The following is a 21,882-nucleotide window of genomic DNA, read 5'->3' on the forward strand; positions in this document are numbered from 1 at the left end:
TGAAAATGGACATGATAATGTTTCGTAAACGTATGCAGGCTGGACCAAGTCACAGCTCTGCAGACTTGTGCTGACGCTTGGTGCCGGATGGCCCAAGACGCACCCACTGCCCGAGTAGAATGAGCCTTAATCCCTGCTGGGACGGAGTGACCTGACTCGGTAGGACTCCTGGATAGCTGAACGAATCCACTTGGCCATCGTAGCTTTGGAAGCGGCTAGACCTTTCCTTGGCCCTTCTGGGAGCACAAACAGGGCATTTGACCTGCGGAAAGCCGCCGTCCTCGAGACGTATCTCCTAAGGGCTCTTACCAAGTCCAGTGTGTGAAGAGCCTTCTCGGTGCGATGTACTGGTGACGGGCAAAGTGAAGGCAAGACAATTTCCTCATTGAGGTGGAAAGATGAGAATACTTTCGGCAGAAAAGATGGGAGATGTTCTCAAAACCACCTTATCTTGATGAAAAATGAGGTAAGGAAATTGACAAGACAAAGCCGCCAATTCGGAGACTCGTCGGATGGATGTGACCGCAACCAGGAAGGCAACTTTCCATAACAGAAAAAACAGGGAAACGTCCTGCAGAGGTTCAAAAGGAGCCTTCTGCAAGACTCCGGGGACCAAATTAAAGTCCCATGGTTCCGACGGCATCTTATAGGGCGGTACCACATGGGAGACTCCCTGAATGAACGTCTTCACCTGTAATCTGTTGGCAATTTTACATTGGAACAGGACTGACAAGGCTGAAATCTGCCCTTTGAGAGAACTAAGGGCGAGACCTAAGTCCAAACCTAACTGAAGGAATTAGAGGATGGAAGGAATAGAAAATGCAAGAGGAGAGCGTCCTCGGTCCTTGCACCATGAGAAGAAGGTCTTCCAAATGCGATGATATATACGCATAGACGTAGGCTTTCAAGCAGGGATTGTGGTAGAAATGACTTTCTGAGAGAAGCCTGCCTGTGTCAGCACCCAGGACGGAACGGCCATGCCTTCAAACACAGGGCCTCGGAGTTCTGGTGGTAAATGGGGCCCTGAGACAACAGGTCTGCGTGATTTGGTAATCGCCAGGGGACATCGGCGACTAGTTGAACTAGTTCGGCGTACCAGGCCCTGCGCGGCCAATCTGGCGCAATCAGGATTACTGGTATCCCCTCCGCTCTGATCTTCTTGATGACTCTCGGCAGCAAGGGAAGCGGGGGAAAAAATGTACTGAAGCTGGAACTGATGCCACGAGTGAACGAGTGCATCTGCCCCGATGGCTGCCGGATCGTGGGACCGAGCTATAAAGTTGGGAACCTTGGAATTTAGCCGTGAGGCCATCAGATCCACGTCTGGGGTTCCCCAACAACAGCAGATCTGGTGGAAGATCTCCGGATGGAGAGACCACTCTCCAGAGTCGAGACCTTGACGGCTGAGGAAATCTGCCTCCCAATTTTCCACTCCCGGGATGTGAACCGCTAATATCATTGAGCGGTTTTCCTCGGGCCAACGAAGAATGTGGCCTACCTCGGTCATGGCTGCCTTGCTGCGTGTTCCCCCCTGCCGGTTGATGTATGCCACTGCCGTGGCATTGTCGGACTGAATCCTGATGGGACGACCCTTCAGGAAGGGATGGAATTGAAGAAGAGCCAACCTGATTGCCCGTACTTCCAGGATGTTGATGGGCAGGCGAGCTTCCTGGAGAGACCAGCGGCCGTGAGCAGTGTGATGGTGGAACACTGCTCCCCAGCCCAGAAGACTGGCATTTGTTGTCACGACTAGCCAATGTACTGGGAGGAAGGACTTCCCTTGATTCAGGGAGGACTTCAAAGTCCACCACCTGAGAGAGTGTCTGACTCGCTGGGGAAGGAGGAAATGCCGATCCAGAGAGGACGGGTTCCTGTCCCACACAGTCAGGAGAGCATGTTGTAAGGGGCGGAGGTGTAGTTGAGCGAATGGGACCGCCACCATAGCTGCTACCATCCTGCCGAGGACTCTCATACTGAAACGTAGAGAGTGAGAATGAGGTTGGCAGAGCTTCTGAGCTTCCCGCTGTAAGACTTTTCCGGGGGAAGATGTACTAACCCCTGGGACGAGTCCAGTATCATTCCTAGAAAGGAAATTCGCTGAGCCTGTACTGGGGAAGATTTTTTGAAGTTTATCTTCCAACCCAGGCGAGAAAGAGTATCTATTGTGATGGCCACAGCCTCCTTGCAGGTGCGTAAAGAGGGGCCTTTGATGAGGTTATCGTCTAGATACGGTAACACCACCACACCTCGGGTATGAAGGATGGCCACGGCGGCCCCCATGACCTTGGTGAATACCCTGGGAGCGGTGGCGAGGTCGAAGGGCAGAGCAGCAAATTGAAAGTGATCTTCCTGAACTGTGAAGCGAAGAAACCTTTGGTGAGAAGGTAAAATGGGAATGTGGAGGTACACGTCCTGGATGTCTATGGACGCCAGGAACTCGCCTTTTTCCATGGAGGCGATGACAGAACGAAGCGATTCCATCCGGAACCGTCGCACCCTGACAAACTTGTTCAGCAGTTTTAGGTCTAGTATGGGCCGTACTGTACCGTCCATCTTTGGAACAATGAACAGGTTTGAATAAAAACCTTGAAACCTTTCGCTTTGAGGGACCGGGATAATGACCCTGTCTTCTTTTAGAGAGCTTATGGCCTGGAAGAACTCTGATGCCTTTGCCCTGGGAGGAGAAGACAGGAAGAAGCGATTTGCTGGAAGAGAGAAGAATTCTATCTTGTATCCGGAGGACATTAGGTCGCGGACCTATTCGTCGAGAACGACCGAGAGCCACGCGTCGCTGAAGAAAAGCAGGCGGCCGCCTACTTTGAGGGTGTCCTCCGGATACCGCAGGGAGTCATTGTGTGGGAGACCTACCCGGTCTGGACCCTGACTGCCTAGATCTGCCTCTCCAAGAAGGGGAAGGTTTGTAAGAGGTCTGAGGACACAGTAACAGGTTGTTCCTGAACAGTCACCGGCTCACAAGCTGTGCACAATGCAGTATTGTGACCCCGGGGTAATGAGACCTTACAAGAGGTACATGCAGCGAAAAATACAGTGTGGGTTTTCCCAGACTTTTTGTGAGACCTTGATTGAGACATAGTAGCCTTCAGGAGAGCGCATACTAGCAGGGGAAGGGTTAAGCTATGTATCTGCAGCTTACCCAGGTCCTGTGTCTTGAGTCCCCAGGGGAGGTCCGCAAAGTATGATCCTGAATCCAGCGCCGCTGATAAGGAAAACTGGAGCAGCGCTGCGGCATCAGCGCTGTGGGTGTCCCAAGATGGCCGCCGAGATTTGTGAGCGCTTCTCAGGAAATGAGAAGCGCTGGAAAAGGTGGTCGGCGGTAATGCCGGTGGGCGTGGCCAAGAACTCCGGCCTGTATGCATGGAAAGGCCGGGGACTACATTTTTCAAGCTTGAGGTTGCGGCCTGCGGTGTCGCGACCGCTATTAGTGCCATCCTGAGCGGCGCTTCGTTATAAAAAACGCTACCCTGCGGACCACGCATGGACCCGAGCTTTATGCCCTAGAGGTGCGGACCATCTATACCCTGGGGACCAGGACCCCCCCCCGAGCGCCTCGGACCCCGCAGTGTACTCACGGTAGATGCGGTGGGCCGGTGCTCAATCCACCGTCGCCTTAGTCAGGGAAGGGGTGGAGAGCTTCTGCCGCCATGCGTCATCCGCTATATCAGTGGTGATGCAGAGGGGGGCTGCACGGATGCCATATATATCATGTCCGGCTATGCACCTGGCTTCAGGAGAGGTAGATGGAGAGCTACTCCATGTGGTTGCCTGCTATGGAGGGGGGAGATCGGAACGCAAAGGAACCGTCGCTCGTAAGCTGAGCTCAGGGCTGGCATCCAACGTTGCAGGAAAGGATGCGGGAGGAAAGCTCCACGTACTTGCCTGTTGATGGTTCGGGGGAGATCGGAACCTAGAAAGGCTCCGTCGCCCCCATTCGCTCCGTTAAGAGAAAAAAATAGAATAAAAAACAAAAATGAAAATAAAAACGGTGGGGTCTGAAAGCAGACCCAAGTGCCTCCTACAGACACTAAGCAAGAACTGGTTCACTGAGAGCCAGCAGGAGGGTGTATACTGCAGGAGAGGAGCTGAGAGCCAGCAGGAGGGTATATACTGCAGGGGAAGAGCTGAGAGCCAGCAAGAGGGTGTATACTGCAGGGGAGGAGCTGAGAGCCAGCAGGAGGGTGTATACTGCAGGGGAAGAGCTGAGAGCCAGCAAGAGGGTGTATACTGCAGGGGAGGAGCTGAGAGCCAGCAGGAGGGTGTATACTGCAGGGTAGGAGCTGAGAGCCAGCAGGAGGGTGTATACTGCAGGGGAGGAGCTGAGAGCCAGCAGGAGGCTGTATACTGCAGGGCAGGAGCTGAGAGCCAGCAGGAGGGTGTATACTGCAGGGGAGGAGCTGAGAGCCAGCAGGAGGGTGTATACTGCAGGGGAGGAGCTGAGAGCCAGCAGGAGGGTGTACACTGCAGGGGAGGAGCTGAGAGCCAGCAGGAGGGTGTACACTGCAGGGGAGGAGCTGAGAGCCAGCAGGAGGGTGTACACTGCAGGGGAGGAGCTGAGAGCCAGCAGGAGGGTGTACACTGCAGGGGAGGAGCTGAGAGCCAGCAGGAGGGTGTACACTGCAGGGGAGGAGCTGAGAGCCAGCAGGAGGGTGTATACTGCAGGGGAGGAGCTGAGAGCCAGCAGGAGGCTGTATACTGCAGGGGAGGAGCTGAGAGCCAGCAGGAGGCTGTATACTGCAGGGGAGGAGCTGAGAGCCAGCAGGAGGATGTATACTGCAGGGGAGGAGCTGAGAGCCAGCAGGAGGCTGTATACTGCAGGGGAGAAGCTGAGAGCCAGCAGGAGGCTGTATACTGCAGGGGAGGAGCTGAGAGCCAGCAGGAGGCTGTATACTGCAGGGGAGGAGCTGAGAGCCAGCAGGAGGCTGTATACTGCAGGGGAGGAGCTGAGAGCCAGCAGGAGGCTGTATACTGCAGGGGAGGAGCTGAGAGCCAGCAGGAGGCTGTATACTGCAGGGGAGGAGCTGAGAGCCAGCAGGAGGCTGTATACTGCAGGGGAGGAGCTGAGAGCCAGCAGGAGGCTGTATACTGCAGGGGAGGAGCTGAGAGACAGCAGGAGGCTGTATACTGCAGGGGAGGAGCTGAGAGACAGCAGGAGGCTGTATACTGCAGGGGAGGAGCTGAGAGACAGCAGGAGGCTGTATACTGCAGGGGAGGAGCTGAGAGACAGCAGGAGGGTGTATACTGCAGGGGAGGAGCTGAGAACCAGCAGGAGGCTGTATACTGCAGGGGAGGAGCTGAGAGCCAGCAGGAGGGTGTATACTGCAGGGGAGGAGCTGAGAGCCAGCAGGAGGGTGTATACTGCAGAGGAGGAGCTATTCTTTCTGTGTTTACTTAGTGTCCTCCTAGTGGCAGCAGCATAACACCCACGGTCCTATGTCCCCCAATGAGGCGTAGGAGAAAAATCAGTCTTCAGTAAGTGCCCCCTAGTGGCAGCTAAAGGAAGTCAGAATTATATTATTTTGTCTCAGATCTTCAGCAGGGGATTTGGAACTCTGTATCAGAATTCACGGAGTTCTAGACATCCCCTTTAAATTTTCATTTATGCATGACACTGGAGTTTTCCGGCGTAAATGATAACTATAGAGGACCTTACAATTACTTACGGTTATATTTGCTACGGTCCCTCAGTCACCTGTCTTCTTCATCACTTTCTTCTTTTTGGTTGCAGACCAGATAATATTCTGAATAGAAGGATAATGATGATATTAATTACTCGGATACAAGATGCTGCTGGATTACTGGATATTCCAAACCATCAGACAGATAAGACACAGGCTGTAGTTATACTAGTGAGGTCCATGGTGACTTCTAAATGCCACGTAGAACACACACAAAAATCCCATCCTGTATTATACTCCAGAGCTGAACTCACTATTCTGCAAGTGGCTAATGGAGACAAAAAAACGCTTGGTCCTATAATAATGAATTATCCCTACATGCAAATCATACAGCAAGAGAACAAGCAAATAAAGAGGCGTAGCAGCCAAAAAAAACAAAAACAGCAAAGCTGTTAAGGAGAATGGACGATAAACCATATAACGGCTCCGAGTCATCAGTTGCATTTTTTTTTTTAAGCAGCGCCCAAACCTCATCATGGACACACGTCACGGGACTGCATCAATAAACATGAGAACGTCCAAAGTTAATCTAAAATTGTGCAAAAATGTCTTTAAAAATGACAAATGATGAATTTAGCTCAAACATCTGGATAAGGAAAACCACGGCCAAAATTACCTAATAAATAAATTAAAAAAAATCTCAATTTTATCTAGAGAAAAAAAAAAGTCTCAAAAGTTATACTGAATCAGCTCCAATTTGTCGCTAAACTTTTTAAGCCTTGCAACTTTTTATAGCGGTTTTGTATCCGTGTGGTTTGACATATAGGGCACGTTCACATTTGGCGTTTTTGCTGCTCACTTTATACAGTGTACTTGCTGCCTATAACACAGTGCAGCATAATGAGATTCCGGAGATCCAGCGCACACGCTGTGGGGTTTATTATGCGCACATTTTGAGCACTGCAGCGTTTATTGCCGGGACTCAACATGTCAGTGAAAAAAATATATGGATAGGGTGAAAAGTCTTAGTTACTCACCGGTTAACGGTGTTTTTCGGAGTCCATGACAGCACTACGGAGAGAGGGGATCCGCCCTTCAGGAACAGGAAACCTACAGATACATAAGGGCGGCACCTCTCCCACGCATCAGTTGGTTTACAGAGCACAAGAGGACCACCAAGGTTAATAGCATACATAATAAACAATGATACAAATAACTAACTATTCACTACCCGTGAATTATATAAATAAAGGAAGAGGTGTACACCCAGAACTTAAGAAGACGGGAGGGTATGTACAGGTGCTGTCATGGACTCCGAAAAACACCGTTAACCGGTGAGTAACTAAGACTTTATCGGTCGTCCATGACAGCACTACGGAGAGAATTACAGAGAGTAACTAACTAGGGAGGGACTACAGCTTGCAGCACCCTTACACCAAACGAAAGGTCAGAAGAGGCACCCAAGTTCAATCTATAATGGTTATAGAATGTGTGTGGAGAAGACCAAGTAGCAGCCTTACAAATTTGGTCGATCGACACCTCCAATCTTTCCGCCCACGAAGCCGCCATAGCTCTAGTGGAATGCGCTTTCAGACCTTCAGGCACCGGCTTGCCCTTTGAGATGTATGCCAGCGAGATAGCCTCCCTGATCCATCTAGCTAAAGTAGATTTTGATGCCCTGTGACCCTTCCTACTACCCTGATAGGACACGAATAGGGCGTTATCTATCTTCCAGGGATCAGTTACTGCCAGATATTCCAGGATACATCTTTTTACATCTAAAGTGTGTAGCTTCCTTTCCTTATCGTTAGTAGGATTGGGGAGGAAGGATGGAAGAACTATTTCCTGTGTTCTGTGGAACCTGGACACTACTTTAGGAAGATATGCTGGATCAGGGGATAGTATCACTCTATCATCCCTAAGCTGCATGTAAGGGGGAACCCTGGATAATGCTTGGATGTCGCCTATCCTACGCGCCGATGTTAGGGCCACCAGGAAGGCTACTTTAAGTGATACATTTTTAATAGAGGCTGATGCAATTGGCTCAAATGGGGCCTCTGTCATGGCTGAGAGGACTAGGTTCAGGTCCCATGGCATGACCCTATTCTTCACCATTGGCCTGGACCGTTTTGTCGCTCTGATGAATCTGCTGACCAGTGATTCTCAGCAATGTTGCAGCCAAAGAGGGCCCCTAAGGCTGATACCTGCACTTTAAGTGTATTTGGGGATAACCCCATATCTAACCCTTTCTGTAAGAATTCTAAAATCTGGTCTATTGGTATTGACTGACCAGCTATTACCCCCGAGTTTTGAAGGAACCTCTTCCAGATCCTAACATAAATCTTTGTGGTGATTATTTTTCTGCTCTTCAGTAGAGTGTTAATGAGGCCCGGAGAGAACCCCCTATCCTTTAACAGCGCCCGCTCAAAATCCACGCCGTCAGATGAAGGCCAACCGCCCGAGGATGGTAGACTGGGCCCTGGGACAGGAGATCCGGGATGTCTGGCAAGACCCATGGGTCGGATATCGACATAGCCCTCAGGCATGGAAACCACGTCCTTCTGGGCCAGAAGGGGGCAATTATTATCACTGTGGCTTTGTCCTTCCTGATTTTCCTCACCACCAGAGGAAGTAGAGACAGGGGAGGAAAGGCGTAGGCTAGCCTGAAGTTCCAGTCTATGAGGAGGGCGTCTACTGACAGAGGATTTTCTCTGGGGTTGAGAGAGCAGAATTGTGCCACTTTCCTGTTTTCTTTTGTGGCAAACAGGTCTATTTCTGGTTGACCCCATCTTTCCACGATGAGGTTGAAGATGGAGTCGTTCAGGGACCACTCCCCCTGCCTCAATGTGTTGCGGCTTAAGAAATCCGCTGTAGTGTTTTCTGCCCCTCTTATGTGAAGAGCCGTCAATGAGAGAAGATGTTGCTCTGCTAGATGGAATAGACGATCTGTTACGCACATTAGGGATTTGGAACGAGTCCCACCTTGGTGATTTATGTATGCCACGGCGACCCGATTGTCCGAGAATACCCGCACGTGGTGGCCCTGTAGATAGACAAGGAGTGATTTAACTGCCTGTTCCACAGCCGTTAACTCCTTTAGGTTGGAAGACATTTCTATCTGATCCTGATCCCAAAGCCCCTGGATCAATGTATCCCCCATGTGAGCCCCCCATCCAGAAGGGCTAGCGTCCGAGGTGACTATACGAGTTACATTATATTCCCAGGGGACCCCTGTGGACAGGTTCTCTTGGACTAGCCACCATCCGAGGGATATAATAGCGTCTTGGGATAGGGTCATCAGGCTCTCCAGACATCCCCCCAACCTTTTTTGTTGTAACAGCACCTCGCCCTGAAGTATCCTCGTATGATACTGGGCCCATTGGACCGCTGGAATACAGGACGAGAGAGAGCCCAACAGAGACATGGCTCTTCTAAGGGACATGGTGGGGTTTTTAGAGGCATTCAGCACCTGAAGGTGCAGGCGATCAATTTTCTCTTGAGGCAAACGGCATTCCTGAACCTGGGAATCCAGGGTCAGGCCTAAAAATCGCTGCACCGTCATGGGCTGTAAGCGTGATTTTTTGACATTTAGCATCCACCCCAGACGCTCCAGAGCAGACATCACTTTATGTAACTGTTCCAGACAGTGATCCGCCGTTTTACCTACGATAAGGAGATCGTCCAGGTAGGGGATTATTAGAATGTTGGACTCATGCAAGTGAGCCATAACCTCCGCCATAACTTTGGTAAACACTCGAGGGGCGACCGATATACCAAAGGGGAGGGCCCTATACTGGAAGTGTCTGATTACCCCATCCAACCTTACCGCCACCCTCAGGTATCGTTGGTGACCTGCATAAATGGGGATATGGTAATAGGCGTCCTTCAAATCCAATACTACCATAAAGCAGTTTTTAAACAGCAGCTTTATTGCGGTGTTAATAGTTTCCATCTTAAATGATTGGACGGTCAGGAAATTATTAAGAGCCCTAAGGTTAATAATTGTTCTGAAGGAGCCATCAGGTTTACTTATTAGGAATAGAGGAGAGTAGAATCCTCTACCCTGTTCTCCTTCCGGAACCTCTGACAGGACATTCTTACTGAGCAGGTCGTGAACTTCTGCTTCCAGGGCCGCCTGTTCTGCTGGAGAGGACCTGAGTGGGGTAACTCTGAAGAAGTTCTGAGGGATGGAGGAGAACTCTAGCCGCAGACCCGTAGCTATTAACCCCAAAATCCAATCACTACTGGAGATTTTGGACCAGGCCGGGTAGAAGGCAGATAGTCTACCTCCCACCGGGGCGACTAGTCATTGGGGTGGTTTTTTGACCTCACGGGATGGCTCCTGACGTCCTCCACCTCCAAACATAAATCCAGTACCTTTCTTCTTTTTCTCATCCCATCTGCTCTGGTCTCTGGCTGGTCTCCTCCGAAAGAATCTTTTCCCTGTGAAGGGACGCCTGTAAGAGGTAGCTGGTAGATTGGGAAACTTTTTCTTCTCGTCTCCAGCTTTCTCCAGCAGTTCGTCTAGGACTGGACCAAACAGGTATTCCCCTTCGCATGGGATAGAGCACAGACGGGATCTGGATTGAAGGTCACCTGGCCAACATTTCAGCCATAGGGCCCTGCGTGCTGCGTTTGATAGTCCGGCCGCCCTAGCCGCCATTCTTGCCGAATCCGCAGATGCGTCCGCGAGAAAGGCAGCGGCATTCTGAATTGTTGGCAGGAATTTCAACATAGAGTCTCTGGAAACACCGCCTTCCAACTTAGACCCTAGCTGATCCAGCCAGACCATCATCGATCTGGCTGCACATGTCGCCGCTACAGCAGGTCTCAGGGCACCCGCCGACATCTCCCATGTCCCTTTAAGGAATGAGTCAGCCTTCTTATCGAGAGGGTCCTTTAGGGAAGCCATGTCGTCGAAGGGGATAGATGATTTTTTAGACGCCTTAGACACCGCTGCGTCCAATTTCGGCGCCTTATCCCATGTATTCACCATGGGGTCCTCAAAGGGATATCTGCGTTTAAAGGCAGGTGGAAAAGAGCCTTTCTTCTCCGGTTTTTTCCATTCCCTTTTGATGAGGTTCTGGACCTTGTCATTGAGCGGAAAAGACCTACGTTTTTTAGGGTCTAGACCGCCAAACATTAGGTCCTGTGTAGAGAGTTCTGGCCTTTCATCAGCCACCCCCATGGTGGATCTAACTGACTTAATAAGTTTGTCCATTTGGTCCAATGGGAAACAGAACCGGTTAGACTCCTCTTCCGAAGAGGACGCTGAGGAGACAGAGGCGTCTGACTCATTCTCCCTACTAGGGCCAGCGGACAACTCCGACTCTGAGGCGCTAGGCTCCCTTCTTCTTTTTGAAGACTCCCCCCGGGACAGGGATTTCAGGGAATCTTTCACCTCCTTCCTGATAATCTCCCTAAGGCTTGATGTGAAATCAGGAGACTCTTCCGCCACCTATGGGAGCGGAGAAAAAGGCTATGTAATTTATCTGGCGCTACCGCTATCAGTGTTCCCATCAATTTATTTCCTACCGTCTGCCGTACACACGACTGACAAAGTCTCTTAGGGTATGTGCACACGTTCAGGATTTCTTGCAGAAATTTCCTGAAGAAAACCGGAAATTTTCTGCAAGAAATCCGCATTTTTTTTTTTGCGTTTTTTTTCCGTTTTTTTCGCGTTTTTTTAGCATTCTGCAAGCGTAATTAGCTTGCAGAATGCTAAAGTTTTCCAAGCAATCTGTAGCATCGCTTGGAAAACTGACTGACAAGTTGGTCACACTTGTCAAACATACTGTTTGACAAGTGTGACCAACTTTTTACTATAGATGCAGCCTATGCAGCATCTATAGTAAAAGATAGAATGTTTAAAAATAATAAAAAAAATAAAAAAATGCTTATACTCACCCAGACATCTCCTCAGCGGCCGTCCGGCTCCTCTTCTAGCTGGTCTGTGCGCACAGGACCTCCCGTGACGTCACGGTCACGTGAGCGGTCACATGACCGCTCACGACCAATCACAGGACAGTGACGTCATTCGGCGAGGTCCTTCAGCGCACACCAGCTACAGGAACCGAACGGCAGCGTGCGAGGAGGCGGGAATACATCGAGGGTGAGTATAGGACTGTTTATTATTTTATTTCTTATTTTTTGACCACTTATATGGTGCCCAGTGCGTGGAGGAGAGTCTCCTCTCCTCCACCCTGGGTACCAACCGCACATAATCTGCTTACTTCCCGCATGGTGTGCACAGCCCCGTGCGGGAAGTAAGCAGATCAATGGACCCCTAGGTGTGCGGAATCCCTGCAATTCCGCATTTTTAATGAACATGTTGCTTTTTTTTCCGCTATGCGATTTTTTCGCGGAAAAAATCGCAACATTTGCACAAAAAATGCGGAATACCCTGTAAATAATAGGAGGCTTATGTAAGCGTTTTTTTTCGCGTTTTTATCACGTTTTTATAGCGAAAAAACGCGAAAAAAACGCTAACAATCCTGAACGTGTGCACATGGCCTTAGGGTAGGCGTCTGGCAAAGGGCAAGCGCATAGCGCGCACTCCTTGTTTTTTGATTTACCAGCGCTTTTTTTCCCCTATGGAAATAAACATAGGAAAAGACTGCATCAGGGTACATTCACGAAGATCTCTTACCCAGGCAGTAGCGGTAGGTACCGGATTACTGGGGGGTCGGTCCAGATCCTTCTGCTTAGATCTGCGACTGGTCTGGTTACTGCGTCCGCGGGTCTTCAGCTGGGGGTTCGCATGGGACTTCTCCGAGGATCCATCCTGCTCCTGCTCCAGCAGACCGACGGCAGCTTCCGGCTCATCCATAGCTGCAGATGGGCTCACAAGCAGTGCTGCAGCATTCTGTTTGGCTATAAATAGCCCTCCCCCGGATCCGGAATCAGTGCAGGTGTGTGGCCAAATCCACCCCCCCGACTTGCAGGTGACTGCTCCACCCCCCCCTGCACCCAAACGCCCCCCCCCCCCCCCCCGCCCCCGCCGCATGCAGGACAGCGGCGTTTTTAGAAAAAAACCGGCCGGCGTTTGACTTCCGGTTTTGGCCCCGCCCCCTGTGCGTCACTTCCGGTTTCGGGCAGAACGCTCAGAAACGTGCCCGGAAGCCGGGGAACGGTGCCACCGGACCATCCAGCCGCCCCCCCGCTACGCCACCGCCGCTTCCACGGCCGCAGCCCAGCGGTGACCGCGGCAGAGGCCGGCGTCCGACCCCCAGCTCCGGTCCCGAATCAAAAGGAGCACACAGGACGCCGCGCTGCACCGCACCGACGGGGATCAGAGTGGGGAAGACCGAGGCCCAGGGGGGAGAGCGGACCCCGGGGGGGGACATACTCACCTGCTGACCACTGGGGATGGACCTCCTCCGGACGTCGCTCCACACTGCACCGCTCACTGTCGTGGAGCCCTCCCCGGACCCACCGTGGCGCTTCCAGGGACCCGCACTGCCCGAGGTAGGAGACCCCCTCGCTACCTGGGTCGGACAGCCGGCCTGGGTATTGATAGGAGAAACAAAGTCGTATCTGCAGGGAATCCTGTCCTCCAGGAACAGGAAACCAACTGATGCGTGGGAGAGGTGCCGCCCTTATGTATCTGTAGGTTTCCTGTTCCTGAAGGGCGGATCCCCTCTCTCCGTAGTGCTGTCATGGACGACCGATAAAATACAAGTAAAAATATGACAAAAAAAAAAAGCACCTATTGTACGCGGCATTATTCCTGGCACCACGGTCTCTGGTTTTTAATGCAGAAAAAAAATGCAACGTGTGAACATTCCCTAAAGCTCAAAGACACAGCGCGCCTCCTCTGTACAAGTCATGAAGCCATAGGCTATGTGCACAAGTTGCGGATTTTGCTGCGGATTCGTAGCTGTTTTCCCTGAGTTTACAGTACCATGTAAACCTATGGAAAACAAAATCCGCAGTGCACATGCTAGCATTGTTTATTCCGCAGCATGTCAATTCTTTGTGCGGATTCCGCAGCGGTTTACACCTGCTCCTCTATAGGAATCTGCATGTGAAATCCGCACAAAAAACGTGGCAAATCCGCAGTAATTGCGGTTTACCTGCAGATTTACCAAAATCAGTCCGGAAAATCTGCTGACATCCCACCTACGTGTGCACGTAGCCATAAAGCACAGTGCAGCTGCTGATCCGCACTGACTGCAGTACATGCTACATAATAAAGGCACAAAGACAAAACCGGAGCCTGTGGAAAGTGCAAGATATATATATGTATATACAGTCATGGCCAAAAGTATTCATACCCCTGCAATTCTGTCAGATAATACTCAGTTTCTTCCTGAAAATGACTGCAAACACAAATTCTTTGTTATTATTATCTTCATTTAATTTGTCTTAAATGAAAAAACACAAAAAGAATTGTCCTAAAGCCAAACTGGATATAATTCCACACCAAACATAAAAAAGGAGGTGGACAAAAGTATTGGCACTGTTCGAAAAATCATGTGATGCTTCTCTAATTTGTGTAATTAACAGCACCTGTACCTTACCTGTGGCACCTAACAGGTGTTGGCAATAACTAAAGCCCCCGTCACACATAGCGAGGTCGCTAGCGAGATCACTGCTGAGTCACAAGTTTTGTGACGCAACAGCGACCTCAGTAGCGATCTCGCTATGTTTGACACGTAGCAGCAACCAGGCCCCTGCTGTGAGATCGCTGGTCGTGTCGGAATGGCCTGGACCTTTTTTTGATCGTTGAGGTCCCGCTGGGTAGCACACATCGCTGTGTTTGACACCTTACCAACGACCTCATCACACAGGACGTCTCTCATCGAGGTCTGAATCGTCATAATAGCTGCCATGTGACATTGTTGTACAGGTCGCCGCATCACTGCTGCGTCGTTGGGAAGATCTCACTGTTTGACATCTCACCAGCGACCACATAGCGACACAGCAACGATCCCTGACAGGTCGTATCGTTGTCGGGATCGCTTTAGTGTCGCTAAGTGTGACGGGGCCTTAAATCACACTTGCAGCCAGTTGACATGGATTAAAGTTGACTCAACCTCTGTCCTGTGTCCTTGTACCACATTGAGCATGGAGAAAAAAAAGAAGACCAAAGAACTGTCTGAGGACTTGAGAAACCAAATTGTGAGGAAGCATGAGCAATCTCAAGGCTACAAGTCCATCTCCAGAGACCTGAATGCTCCTGTGTCTACCGTGCGCAGTGTCATCAAGAAGTGTAAAGCCCATGGCACTGTGGCTAACCTCCCTAGATGTGGAAAAAGAAAAATTGACAAGAGATTTCAACGCAAGATTGTGCGGATGTTGGATAAAGAACCTCGACCAACATCCAAACAAGTTCAAGCTGCCCTGCAGTCCGAGGGTACAACAGTGTCAACCCGTACTATCCGTCAGCGTCTGAATGAAAAGGGACTGTATGGTAGGAGACCCAGGAAGACCCCACTTCTTACCCCGAGACATAAAAAAGCCAGGCTGGAGTTTGCCAAAACTTACCTGAAAAAGCCTAAAACGTTTTGGAAGAATGTTCTCTGGTCAGATGAGACAAAAGTAGAGCTTTTTGGGCAAAGGCATCAACATAGAGTTTATAGGAGAAAAAAAGAGGCATTCAAAGAAAAGAACACGGTCCCTACAGTCAAACATGGCGGAGGTTCCCTGATGTTTTGGGGTTGCTTTGCTGCCTCTGGCACTGGACTGCTTGACCGTGTGCATGGCATTATGAAGTCTGAAGACTACCAACAAATTTTGCAGCATAATGTAGGGCCCAGTGTGAGAAAGCTGGGTCTCCCTCAGAGGTCATGGGGCTTCCAGCAGGACAATGACCCAAAACACACTTCAAAAGCACTAGAAAATGGTTTGAGAGAAAGTACTGGAGACTTCTAAGGTGGCCAGCAATGAGTCCAGACCTGAATCCCATAAAACACCTGTGGAGAGATCTAAAAATGGCAGTTTGGAGAAGGCGCCCTTCAAATATCAGGGACCTGGAGCAGTTTGCCAAAGAAGAATGGTCTAAAATTCCAGCAGAGCATTGTGAGAAACTCATTGATGGTTACCGGAAGCGGTTGGTCGCAGTTATTTTGGCTAAAGGTTGTGCAACCAAGTATTAGGCTGAGGGTACCAATACTTTTGTCTGGCCCATTTTTGGAGTTTTGTGTGAAATGATCAATGTTTTGCTTTTTGCTTCATTCTCTTTTGTGTTTTTTCATTTAAGACAAATTAAATGAAGATAATAATACCAAAGAATTTGTGATTGCAATAATTTTCAGGAAGAAACTGAGTATTATCTGACAGAATTGCAGGGGTGTCAATACTTCTGGCCATGAGATTATATATATATATATATATATATATATATATATATACGCACAGACATATACAGTATGTGCACAGCACAAGTACACACAGCAGCACTATAGATATACACACACAACACAGCAGCCCTCACCTCCCTCCGTCTGCACAGTGCACACTATATACACACAGCAGCACTATATATATATATATATATATATATATATATATATATATATATATATATATATACATATATACACACACAGCTGCCCTCACCTCCCTCTGTCAGCACTGCACACACTATATGTATATATATATATATATATATATATATATATATATATATATATACACACACACACACACACACACACACACACACACACACACACACACAGCAGCACTGCACACACTATATACACAGCACACAGCCGCCCTCACCTCCCTCCGTCCGCACGGTGCACACTATATACACACAGCAGCACTATATATATATATATATATATATATATATATATATATATATATATATATATACACACACACAGCCGCCCTCACCTCCCTCTGTCAGCACTACACACACTATATATATATATATATATATATATATATATATATATATATATATATATATATATATATACACACACACACACAGCAGCACTGCACACACTATATACACACAGCACAGCCGCCCTCACCTCCCTCTGCACACACTGCACTGTCTCCGGTGCTCGCTCCTTCCTTCCTTCCTTCCTTCCTTCCTGCCCTCAGACATGTGAACGCTCCTCATGTGATCAGCAGTGGGGGGAGGAGAGACTGCAGGAAGTCGCACAGTAGACTGTGGAGGATGGGAGTCGTCCTCCTCCTGCCGCCCAGCTGTTCTCTGTGTCATCTCCTCTATTGCCATCTGTAGGAGACTGAAGCGACCCCCGAGGCAGAAACTGCCCCCTATACTGTGACTTTGTTACAATAAGTTTCTCCTGCGGTTTTGTTCTATGAGGTTATCCAGTAGCTGAGGTGTGTAGCGTGAGGTTCTGCAGCAGCTGAGGTATGTACTGTGAGGTCCTGCAGCAGCTGAGGTGTGTATTGTGAGGTTCTGCAGCAGCTGAGGTGTGTATTACAAGGTTCTGCAGCAGCGGAGGTGTATATTATGAGCGCTACTTGCTGCCGGTGAATGGAAACGCGTTACTTAATGTCTAAGGGCTGAAAACATGTACAGACCTCAGTACTGGAGGTTTGTTACAACGTATCCAATGGAAACAATCATAATTCCTATAAACTTCCCTTTTTTGTAACTGTAGCGCATGGACCATATTGGCCACTAGATGGAGACAAAAGACAAAAAATGTATTGAGTCTAATGTTGGTGTATAGTGTACATAGGTGATGGCTAGACTGCAGAGACCCATAGAAACTATTCTCCCACAAAGTGACGCCACACACGGGTATTTAACATATAACTCTTTTATTTCTCTTTATAAATAACTTGGTAATATCAACTTCAATTTTCTCTTTTGGCTTAATAATTAAGGTCGCAGCTTAAAACCGGCAAAAATTTGCCAACCAATTGGGTGTAGGGAGATTGACTGCCTTCCGGACTCCCGGTGCAGGTATCATCACCACCATCATAACCACCCATTCCGCCACGGAGTAGCCCGTGACACGAGCTACGACCCATCCAAAGAATGGAGGCCTGAACCACGCCCTCTCTAAGCCCATCCAGGAAAATGTCCAAACCCGCGTCATTGAGGTGAACCCCATCTGGCAGGAGAAAACCAGAGTTATCCCCTTCTAATCGATGGTGCCTCACCACCACACCGTTCTTAAACCTGATGAAGCGAGATATCCGCTGGTTTAGCGTGCGTCTGGACCTTTCCATGGCGCTCAGTTCCCTGGCACCTCGCCAGACAGATCTAGGGATCAACTCGGACCACACCAAACGCATCATTGGAAAGAAACCTGGGAGTTTGTCCAAGTCGGCTCTCATCAGGGTCAACAGTTTGGCAAGAGGAAAAGAGGCCAGGTCGTTCCCTCCGGCATGGATAACCACCACTGTAGGTGAGGATGCTACTCTTGCGATACGCACAACTTCCGGCAGGACTTGTGACCACGTTAGACCTCTTGTTCCACGCCAGATGACGTCCATCCCTGTAAAGCCAAGCGAACGACCTCCTGGGCATAACTCCACACGCCGTGCTGCCCAATATATGTAAGAATGGCCCACCAGCCATATGCTGGGCCGCATACCATCTGAAACCAGAAACAAAATCGCTGTTAAGTAATATGAAAAATCGAACTGGAACAGAAGAGAGAGAAACGAACAAAAGGGAGGAAAACACCCGAACAACACATAATAGCGCATTCTTGGCAAAACTTATTGCAGCACTAACTCCGGCCTGATATATCTGGTAAAACAACGGGATCTCCATCTACCCACCCTCTGGATCTCCGATTCAAAAAGACCCGCCCTGGAGGCTTCCGTTGCCGCGCCGATCCTAAATGAATGAGTACCAAAATCCGTCACGGGTAAACCTAGGAACGCCAATGCCTGTCTAAGGATCGCTAGGAACTGGCACGTAAAAAGAGGAGAGCCGTTCTCGTGGATAAAAAATTGCAGCCCATTGCCCCTGATTTGCATGTAGCTTTTAATCAATGCTAATGGGCAAGTCGGTCCCTTGATGGCAAAAAGGGGGAACCAGATGCCCCTGCCTTCCTGGTCGGTTTTGGATCTGCGCACCCTCACCCGCAGCCCATCGTCACAGATCACTAAGTCTTCCAACTGCAGGCCGCCTGTCCTGCAGCGGGACGAGGGGAGAATCTCGCTAACCCGCATCGCCCCGAAGAAAGCCAGGCTGAAAGCCGCTGAAATCAACGTAGCCTCGTAAGCAGAGTCGCAAACGGAGCCCGAGACCCTGACCAAATTGGACAGGAGAGTGAAAGAAATGGGCCTCCTTTGGTCACGGCGCGCGCTGGCCCGACGCCAGCCTTTCAAAACCTGCGCAATCAAAAAATGTTTGGTAGTATCAGGCCAACCGCGCAGCTTAAAATGAAAAGCCAGAAAAGCCACCCCCGATATGCGGTTGCGAGCCGCTGCTCCCGAAACCCCAGAAGCCTGCAAACGCGCTAGAAAAGCCAATGTAACCTGAAGTCTCAAGCAATCGGAGCTACCTACCGGTTTTTCGGCTGCTACCATGCACCACTCATCCCATGCCTTACCGTATGCTCTCCAGGTGGAAGGAGCGATGGAAGACCTTAACAGAGGAATCAGCTCTCCAGGACATCCCAGACCGAATGCGGGCATCCCAGGATTTGCTGCTGTACCCACGGCTGCCGACCATATCGCACCTGTGAATCAGAACGAAGTTTAACATCCGTAACGCAGCCATTTATAATGTTATGGGCGTTCGCCTTTAACCATGTGTTGTTCTCCAAGCATTTTAACACCGTGAACGCGATGACCTTTATGACTGGTAACGATGAAGATGAAAGGAAATTAAGGGCATGTATGGCCTTGTCCGATTTAAGCTGCAAGCGGACACGCTTGTTGCGCAAGAACTGGCCCCAAAGTTCCATGGCAGCCGCCAGGGGAAGTAGTTCCAGTAATACTGAGTTCTGGGTCCAGGCTCTGGCCACCCACGACTCGGGCCATGTGTCCGAGCACGTCTGATCCCTAAACCTGACGCTGAAACCCACCGTGTCCACTGGGCCAAACCTGAGCCCCAAGATGTCACTGTCACATTCGTCTTCCTGAAAACACGTTTTGCCGTTGTAGGAAAAAAGAAAACGCTGCCATATGATCAAATCGCTGCGCAACTGCGCCGTGATTCTGATCCTATGGTGCGGTTGCTTCACACCTTTCGTAGCCAAGATTAACCTGCGAGAGAAGATTCTGCCCATTGGCATAACCTTGCAGGCGAAATTCAGGGAACCAAGGAGGGATTGCATTTGGACCAGGGTCACCTTACCGACCGCTAAACACCCCGCAATTAGGTCTAGCAATTTTGAGATCTTGTCTTGGGGCAACCTGAATTCCATGGCAACCGAGTCAATTTCGATCCCCAGGAACGTGATAACAGAGACGGGACCAATAGTTTTTTCCGGAGACAAAGGAACTCCGAAACGGGACATGACATCCTTAAATTGAACCAGGGCATGATGACACGCTTCTGAATTAGCCGGACCTACCAGCAAAAAGTCATCGAGGTAGTGCGTAATCGACGGCAAACGCGTAACCTTGCGAGCTACCCATTCCAGAAATGTACTAAACATTTCGAAATAATGGCAAGAAATTGAGCATCCCATAGGCAGGCATGTATCGAAGTAGTATTTGTCCTCGAACATGGCTCCTAGCAGGTGGTAGCAATCCGGATGAACCGGAAGCAGACGGAATGCAGACTCAATATCTGATTTGGCCATGACGGCGCCTGGTCCTGCTTTTCTGACCATTTAGACGGCTCTGTCGAAAGGTATGTACGTAACCGCGGTGTCATCGTCGGGGATGCCGTCATTTACCGATCTGCCTTTTGGGTAGGACAGATGATGGATAAGCCGGTACTTACCCGGCTCCTTCTTAGGGACAATGCCCAAAGGGGAAACCCGTAAGTTAGAAAAGGGGGGGGCCTCAAAAGGGCCTTGGAAGCGGCCGGCTCGAATCTCCTTATCCAATTTTTCCTGTAAAATTGCTGGGAAATCCCTGGCCGATTTTAGATTGTTGGCCAACTGGGGTTTTCTTGAAAAAATAAAAGGAATGAAAAAACCGAAAGAAAAACCAAACATTAGCTGCGCTGCAGCCGGTTTATTGGGGTATCTGGACAACCATGGTTCCATGCTTTTTACGCTCACCGGTGTCAGGTGGCTCACTCCCCGCGGATAACTTATTGCTGTTGGTTTTTTGAGGGGGTCTGGAGCATTTTGATGCAGAGTGGGGTCCCCCGCAGGCGGAGCATTCGTGCTTGTACTTGCACAAGCCGTAGAATTTGCAGTGTCCCTCGTTGAAGAGCCAACAAGTGCCTGGTCTACGTGCGACTGCCGACCCTGCATTGTTGACCGGACCGGCGGGCGACCCGGGAAAGGGCTGCAGGGTCTTCTGAGCCATCATCAATCTCAACCATGAGTCGGTGGCTTTAACCCCCCACCCCAAATGTGGATTGACGGCGAGCCTGCGGCGGAAATCCTCGTCATATTTCCATCAAGCAGAACCGCCATGGGACTTATATGAACTGTAAATGCTGTCCATATAAATGAAAAGCTCGGAACATCGTTCCGGGTGCTTCTCCCCCATCACGCATCCTAGAACTGCGAAAGCCTGCAGCCAATTGTTGATAGTTTTGGCTACCTTGGGTTTTCTGTCGTAAACTCTCTCACCTACTCGTCTCTCCTTATCCACCGAGTGTTGCTCTGTGGATACGAGGGACCAAATGTCTATGAACTCGTTACCCCAAATTTGCTCCTTTACGCCAATATCTAGGTGTGACCCCAGTGGTGGGACACCGCAAAACAGACCATCCTTGTAAATATCAGGGCGGGTGGGAGGGATTGGCTTTGGCTGCGCGGCGGGTTGCAACAGCCTGGGATTTACAAAAATCCTGCCGCAGCTCGCGCTAAAAGGGGCCGCGCCTGCTACATTACCCATACTCCCCTTATCGCCGCCCCAAGCACCAGTAAAGGCGTACTCACCGGTTTGTGTACTGGGTTCCGAGCGACCCTGATCCTGAGGTACGCGGGAGGTAGCACCTCGCCGTTCGATCCGTGAAGTGGACCTGTGCTGCGATGCACCGTGATGACGGGACCGGCTGGATGAACTGTCCGAGGAGGATGGAGAGCGCCATCTAGACGCTCTGGACCGCCTGCTGTGATGGCTGGATCGGGACCTGTGGGAGTGTCCCCTGCTACCGTACCGTTCCCTACGCCTTTTCCGGTGGCGGCGGCCGTGCCCGGACGATGAAGACGAGGAGATGCTG

At 50.0% G+C, this 21,882-nt stretch overlaps 2 protein-coding genes across 2 annotated transcripts in view; both read right to left on the bottom strand.

The window, feature by feature from the left end:
• The window catches only part of HPS1 (HPS1 biogenesis of lysosomal organelles complex 3 subunit 1), a 92,037-nt gene extending 75,219 nt beyond the window's left edge, over positions 1–16,818 (bottom strand). The window contains exons 1-2 of the mRNA XM_077258333.1: positions 16,622–16,818; positions 5,679–5,756 (exon numbers count right to left, since the gene is read on the bottom strand). The gene's annotated coding sequence lies outside the window, so the exon portion shown is untranslated. The remainder of the gene's footprint in view (positions 1–5,678; positions 5,757–16,621) is intronic.
• Positions 16,819–17,949: 1,131 nt separating this feature from the next.
• On the bottom strand, positions 17,950–20,209 carry LOC143768361 (uncharacterized). The gene is made up of 2 exons (XM_077257045.1): positions 19,139–20,209; positions 17,950–18,172 (listed from the first exon to the last, which is right to left on the bottom strand). Exon 1 carries the CDS (start codon positions 20,189–20,191, stop codon positions 19,187–19,189), a length of 1,005 nt encoding a protein of 334 aa, XP_077113160.1. The 5' UTR covers positions 20,192–20,209; the 3' UTR covers positions 17,950–18,172; positions 19,139–19,186.
• Positions 20,210–21,882: the final 1,673 nt, after the last annotated feature.

Source organism: Ranitomeya variabilis, chromosome 4 (assembly GCF_051348905.1).
Source record: "Ranitomeya variabilis isolate aRanVar5 chromosome 4, aRanVar5.hap1, whole genome shotgun sequence".
NCBI lineage: Eukaryota > Metazoa > Chordata > Amphibia > Anura > Dendrobatidae > Ranitomeya > Ranitomeya variabilis.